Source organism: Lathyrus oleraceus, chromosome 1, assembly GCF_024323335.1.
Source record: "Lathyrus oleraceus cultivar Zhongwan6 chromosome 1, CAAS_Psat_ZW6_1.0, whole genome shotgun sequence".
Taxonomy (NCBI): Eukaryota; Viridiplantae; Streptophyta; class Magnoliopsida; order Fabales; family Fabaceae; genus Lathyrus; species Lathyrus oleraceus.
In genome coordinates this window covers 139,106,266-139,113,820 of record NC_066579.1, presented here as the reverse complement: position 1 = coordinate 139,113,820, position 7,555 = coordinate 139,106,266, and the positions used below count along the sequence as shown (strand labels likewise).

The window sequence follows — 7,555 nt, the reverse complement described above, 5'->3', positions numbered from 1 at the left end:
AAACTCTTCATTACTTTTCAAGATTTTGCAGCACCCTTTTTGTTAAAATAATACAAATTATTCACAAAAACTATAGACAAGTATTGATTAGGATAATTAACAATGATATAAAATCAAATGAATATGATATAATATTATAATATTATATAGTAAATTATTTAAAAAATCCGCTGTTGAAAACAGCCCATTGGAATATCAAAGTTAGCCCCTGGTTTTGTTTTTCTGACTTCTCTTTGCATAAACCAACTGTTTTCTCTCTCTCAACTAACCCCTTCTTTGCTACTTCTTCTTCCTCTTTTATATCAAATGTCAATCTTCAATTCTTCACCAAACTTCACTATTTTTCTTTCCAATTATTACAACAATTTTCACACTTTTTTCATCCTTAACCTCATCAAAAATTACCTAGTTGCCAAAAAACAAATGTAAACAAAAAATCTTACCTCATGTTTATTGTTTATGTTTTTTAATATTTTTTTATATTTTATTTACTATTAAAATCTAATATCTCTGTTTTGCTCTGTTTTTTTTTTGCTCTGCTTTTGTTTCTTTTACTCTGTTTTTGAATTTTTGATGGGGTGTATTGATTTTGAAATTTGGATTGTTTTTTGGATACCCTTTTAGGTGAATTGAAGATTGCTGCATTGGATTTTTGAGTTGGTAGTTGAGAGCTTTGTTATTGTTATTGCTGTTGGATTGGTGTTTGAATGGGGATTGAGAGAACATTGGGTGATAGAAAAGGAAGAGATTTTTGTGAATTGCCAAAGGAAACAATTACTAACAGCAGGTCAAGGAGGAACCGGCGGCGTCATAAGATGCCGCCGGTTCAGATACTTTTTGAGACTTGTAAGGAAGTCTTTGCATCTTCTGGGACAGGAATTGTTCCTCCAGCTCAGGACATTGACAAGTTGCAATCTGTTTTAGGTATGAGGTTCTTTCTCATTGCTTTTGTGTTGATAGTTAGTTGTATTTTTTAATATGAAGCTCTTAATTTAAGAAAATACAAGCAATTAAATATAATTGTATAATCGCATGGGTCAGTGTCGTGATCGTATTCAACAATGATAAGTGTCAACATGTCTTCAATTTGAATTGTTGTGTTGATGTCCAACAATGATCCGATACACCTTCAATTTGAATTGTCGATAATATTTTTTATATTTATAAAATAAATAGTTTAAATACATTAATTATTCGATAAATCTAAAAATAAATATTTTTTACAAGATCGGAGAGATTAATTATGTTGTTTGATATTATTTAAATTTCACTAAAATTGCACCCATTTTTTATGTAATCATTTTACCATGAATATTATTGTTTGAGTTGTGAGGGTTTATTCACTTTCATTTTCCTTATATTGTGAGATTTCAATGTGTCATTGTTGTGGCTTAACATGGATTACATGCATGTGTTATATTTTTACTTATATATTATATATTCCAATCAAATGCATAAAATGCATGTTATTTTGTGCTATTTGTTCTCCACGAGAGAGATATATATTTTACATTGAAAAATTCAGTTTCTAATGTTATATCAAGTACATGTTCTGATGTGAATGAGACATCAATCATATATTGATAATAGATCTCTCTCTCATGTTTCTCTTCTCTCCCCTCTTTTTATGAGTAATTTGGTGATAATGAGCTAGATTATAGGTTAGCAATAAAGGTTTAAATCCCTATTATATGGAACTATCAAATGTCAATCACTAATAATGGATTTTATAGCACATTCTTGCTTTTTGTATGGTGATTATACGGACATTCTTGTCAAAGTGAAGGAAAGTGAAGGAAAATGGTTTGTGACTTTAGGCCTACTAGCCTATGAACAAAAAAGTCTATTATGTAGAAAAAGTTGTTAAACATGTAAGGTCTATTTCAAAACTCAAAAGGATATTCCTCTATTCTTGTTTTATATATGAAGATGAAAATGGATAAGTCAAAGTGAATTTTTGTAATAATATTCCTTTGGAATTCACTTACTTTAACAATAGTAGTTTGAACTAACTAGTTGTGTACTATTTCCAATGGTTATAAAGGTGTCTGGTGTTTGACGCTGACACATTTGATTATATTTAACCATTTTTATTTTTCCTTAAATTATTACTTTTGTCTACGAAGTAGTGTCTATGAGCTTCGTAGGTTTGATAATTTTCATGTGTTTTATGTGCTAAGCAAAGTATAAAACTCTTTTCTCATTTTGTGCAGATGGGATAAAACCAGAAGATGTTGACTTGAGACCTGATATGCCATATTTCATGGCAAATGCATCTCATAGAAGGCCAAAAATTACATACTTACATATTTACGAGTGCGAGAAATTCTCAGTAAGTTTCTAGACCATCTGATTCAACTGTCATCGATGTACTCGATGTGCGTTAATTTAGAATATCTTGAAGGTACAAAATATGCAAATAAGAAAAAAGATAATAGTGAACTTATTATATATGCTTTTTGAATGTGTTGTATAGATGGGAATATTTTGTTTGCCACCATCTGGTGTTATTCCTCTGCACAATCACCCTGGAATGACAGTTTTTAGTAAGCTACTTTTTGGAACTATGCACATCAAATCATATGATTGGGTTGTTGATTTGCCTCCTCAATCTCCTACCATTGTCAAACCCTCCGAAAGTGAGTATTACTAATATTTTTCACCGCTACTTACTACTCTGGTCCTATTTCTATTTATAAAAAAAAAATTTACTTTTCAGATTCATTGAATAACCAAAGTATCTGGTCTATATATTATCCAGATACATTAGTTATTCAAACCAGAGGGAATATTTATGAAGATGCTTTTGTAGTCTTACTATTCTTTTTTCAATTACTGAAACTATCATAGTAAAAAAAAACGGTAATAAAATAGAAAAAAAAGTGGCTGTTTAATTAACAGTGATATTATGATTTTGCAGGCCAGGTTCCTGATTTGAGGTTAGCTAAAGTAAAGGTTGATGCTGATTTCACTGCTCCTTGCAACCCTTCAATCTTGTATCCGGAGGATGGTGGAAACATGCATGTTTTCACAGCAGTGACAGCATGTGCATTTCTTGATGTTCTTGGTCCTCCATATTCTGATGTTGATGGAAGACACTGCACTTACTATACTGATTACCCTTTTTCCAACTTTTCAGGTAAATTTTCGAAATTTAGTGCTATCTATGGTCTTTAATATAAGAAAAAATTTACTTTTAAAATTTATTGAAGAATCAGTGTATCTGGATCATATATCGTCCATATACATTGATTCTTCGATGAATCTAGAAAGTAATTTTTTTTTATATTAAGAACCAGAGGAAGTAATTACTTTTCATATCTTATCAATAGACTCGGAATCTCCACGCTAAAGAAAACACACAATCATGCATTCAAGGGATCTTAGCGGTTGGATGAAGATCAAATAACTCGATTTTAACTTTACTGATTTGATTTTTAAGTAAAGTTTTTATATGAGCGTCTGATCTTTTTTACCAATGCCCGAGATCATGATTGCGTGACTAGAGGAAGTTTCGAGATCATGATTGCATGACTAGAGGAAATTTCTGGCAACATATCAATAAATCAATACCAAATTGCTTAGACGAAATTACGTGTTGTTTCCGGACTTAAAACCCATGTCATTCGATCTTTGATTAAATGGTCCAAATTCATCTGACCGTGTGAATGCTTGAACTTGTGACCGCAGAATATCTAGATCTTCATTACATTAATATTTTCTCTGGTCTCTATTATAGGAGAAAATTTATTTTTTAATTCATTGAACTAATATATAGATCAGATAAATTACTTTAATTCAAAAGTTATTCAATGAGCGTAATTAACTGGTAATGCTAAAACTAACCTACAATTTGATGAAATTTCAGTTGAGGGATTATCCATACCAGAAGAGGATAATAATGTTTATGAATGGCTACAAGAAAAGGACCAACTTGAAGATTTAAAAGTTGAAGGAAAAATGTACAGTGGTCCAACAATTGTGGAGAACTAGCTAATCATAATCTCTGTCTTCAAACATACACACCCACCACCTTTCAGTTCTTGTAATCATTTTCAATTTCTACAGAAAAAAACAAAATTTCTATTAATCTTGAAGATTTCATGCTGGTTTTGTTTGTTGTTGTATTTTTTTTGTTGGTGTTTTTTTTCTTCTTCTTTTCTTTATGGAACAGCATAGAAAGGAGAAATGTTGCTAATAGAAACACCACGTTATTAGCCATCAATATAGAATTAGTTTGTTATTGAAATTAAAAAGTAATGTTGTATTTTGTTCTTCTTGACCTTGTATGAAATATGTCACTCATATAATTTAAAATTTTCATTATATAAAAAAATATAAAATAAATAATCTAATAAGAATTGTAGTTGGGACTATTAAATTCGATAAAATCGGTTTGTAGGATGAAAATTGTCTCACTTATAAGCATCAAGTCATATATTGTCTTTTGTAGGACTCTTAACACACTTTTTCGCTAAAGATTAAACATCCGGAGCATGATAAAAAATGTAGTTGTACCTAACTCAATCCTCTAAAGTCATTTTCTAGGATGAAACTTGTCCTCACTTATAAGAACATGTTTGGAGCGTGAAACATAAATGATTGGCGATGCGGAAAACTTGATAGCAAGTGTCCATCTAATCTTAAATCAGGTTCTAATATCACGATAACAAATGTAGTTGCATTTAGCTCAATCCTCAAAAACCAATTTATAGGATGAGATTTGTTCTCACTTATAAATACATGAATAGATCATAGAATGTGCGATGAAAATTCTTAACAACAACAAAACATAAAAATTATAGACATAAAATGCTACATTTTCAATTTCTATTTTTACTCACATCTTAACAACGGTTGAATTATAATTCCTTGTGTCGAAGCATGTTTCTCGACAGAACAAGGATGTGTCGAATAATCTAGTGTGTTGAGTTGTATTAGCGTGTCAAAGTGTCGAACCAGATTTCTTCACACAGGATTTCGACTTAGGCATATTTTTTAGTAATGTTAACTATTTTGAGTTTTAATAGTTTTGAGTTTTGACTTAGGGAGCAAGCTAGCCTAAATCTATAAATAGAGGGAGTAACCCATATTCTTGTAATAACTTATAACATTGTATTCACAGAGTTTTGTAGTTGCAAAGTAGTGAATAAAGAAGTTTTCCACAGATTGTGGGTTTAGAGAGAAAACTCTGCAAAAAATATTCTTCTTCTTCTTCAATATTCTTTTCTTTTTTTCTCAATTGTTCTTTTCTTTTCATTGTCATTTCGTGATTGATAAAAAATCTTGTTCATCAAGATTAATAGAAATTTTCCATAGGTTGTGGTGGATTTCCAGCATCTGGTATCAAGAGCTCCGGTTTAAGCGATTTGTGGGAAGAAAATCATGATGGCAATGAATAATCCAAACAGGTATTTTCAAGTGAATCTTTTGATTCTCAAGAAAAATAATTATGAGAATTGTTGCAATCAGATAAATGTTGTGTTCTGCTATCAAGATCTTTGGGATCTTGTGAAGGAAGGAGTAACAACGGTTGTAGAAAATGCGACGGATCAAGAAAGGGATGTACATAAAGAATTGAAAAAGAAAGATAGTAAAGCTCTCTTTATAATCCATCAATGTGTTGATCTAGATAACTTTGAAAAGGTTAGTGATGTTGAGTCAGCAAAAGAAGCATGGGAAATTCTGGAGAAGTCGCTTGGAGGTGCAAAGAAGGTGAAAGAGGTGAGGTTACAAACCCACAACAGGACACATGAATTACTTCAGATGAAATACAATGAAAGAATAACTGATTTCTTCACTAAGGTTACGAAACTGGTGAATCAAATCAAGATATGTGGAGAAGTGTTGACATCAAGATCTTATGTTGGAAAGATCTTGAGGTCGTTGGCTCCAAAGTTTGACCACGCTGTAGTAGTCATAGAAGAGTCAAAAGTTTTGTCAAAACTGACAAAGGAAGAACTTCAAGGGACACTTGAATCTCATGAACAAAGAATGACTGAAAGAGCTGCAGGAAAACCGAAGAGTAATGTGGCTTTGCAGACGCAATTAAAAAAAGAAAGGAAAGGTAAAGGAAGCTGGAATGACAACAAAGGAAGATGATGCTACAAAAATTCGACTGGTCGAAATCAGCAAGAAAGAAACTGGTCGAATCAGAGAAAACCCTGGAACAAAGGCAACCAAAGAAGTGGTGTTGCAGGTAGAGGAAAATGTGGTGATCGAAAGCCAGACAAGAGTCACATTCAGTGTTACAATTGTCAGAAACATGGTCAATATTCTAGTGATTGTCTAGAAAAGCATAAGAATCAAGAAACTGGTGTAAAACTAGTGAAACATGAAGAAGAAGAGATGTTGTTGATGGTTACAACGAGAGATGGAGAGAGATTCAAGGACCAGTGATACTTGGACTCAGGATTCCCATCACACATGTCTGGAAGGAAAGATTGGTTTGTCAACATAAAACTCTCAATGAAGAATATGGTGAAATTTGCAAATGACAATACTCTAGCAGCTGAAGGTGTTGGTGATGTTCTGATTATGAGGAAAGATGACAAAAGGTCAGTAATTTCAAATGTGTTGTACATACCAGACAAGAAGAGTAATTTGCTCAGCATATGGTGGTTAGTCGAAAAGAACTACAAGGTGTCAATCAAAGACAAGATGATGAGAGTTCTCGACTAAAATGAAATGTTGATCTTGAAGGGTCTAAATGTGATAGAGCATAAGTGTCTTGCAACAGAAGCCAACAGAGATGAATGGATATAGAATTATAGACTTGACCATCTCAATTTTAAAGACATCAGAGATTTGAAGAGAAGAGATATGGTTTCAGGATTACCAAATATTGACATTACAAATGAAGTGTGTGAAGAATGTGTGCAGGCGAAGCAGCACAAGAACAACTTCAGTAAGGATGCAGGAAGCAGGTTGAAGGAAATTCTTAAAGTCATATACTCTGATGTATGTGGTCCTATCCAGGTGGATTCGATTGGAGGTAAAAAATACTTTGTTACATTCATAGTTGATTTCAGTTGAAAATCGTGGCCTTACCTGATCAAGAAGAAAAGTGAAGTGATCAAGGTATTTGCCATGTTTAAATCTATGGTCGAAAGACAAAGAGGTCGAAAGCTCAAGATTCTGAGGACTGGTGGTGGTGGAGAATATGTGTCGAAAGACTTCGAGGCATTATGTGTGAAAGAAGGGATTATGCATGAGGTGGTTCCACCATACACTCCACATCAAAATGTTGTTGTAGAAAGGAAGAATAGAACCATCATGAATATGGTGAGAAGTATGTTAAAAGGCAAACATCTACCCAAAGAATTATGGGGAGAAGTTGTGTCGACTGCAACATATATCCTGAACAAATGTCTGATGAAGAAGCTAGAAGGAATCACGCCAGAAGAATGTTGGTCTCGTGTCAAGCCTATCTTGTGTCATCTAAAGGTGTTTGGATCTATAGCACATAGACATGTGCTAGATTAGTTGAGAAGAAAACTTGATGACAAGTCAAGTCAGACGATCCTCATAGGATATCATTCGAATGGAGGATACA

General features: G+C 32.7%; 1 protein-coding gene across 1 annotated transcript; it reads left to right on the top strand.

Moving 5' to 3' along the window:
* The first annotated feature begins 212 nt into the window (after nucleotides 1-212).
* LOC127122403 (plant cysteine oxidase 2) lies at nucleotides 213-4,121 on the top strand. Its single transcript, XM_051052744.1, has 6 exons — nucleotides 213-425; nucleotides 625-924; nucleotides 2,214-2,332; nucleotides 2,477-2,639; nucleotides 2,921-3,139; nucleotides 3,869-4,121. The coding sequence occupies exons 2-6, from the start codon at nucleotides 708-710 to the stop codon at nucleotides 3,991-3,993; spliced, it is 843 nt and encodes a 280-aa protein (XP_050908701.1). The 5' UTR covers nucleotides 213-425; nucleotides 625-707; the 3' UTR covers nucleotides 3,994-4,121.
* Nucleotides 4,122-7,555: the final 3,434 nt, after the last annotated feature.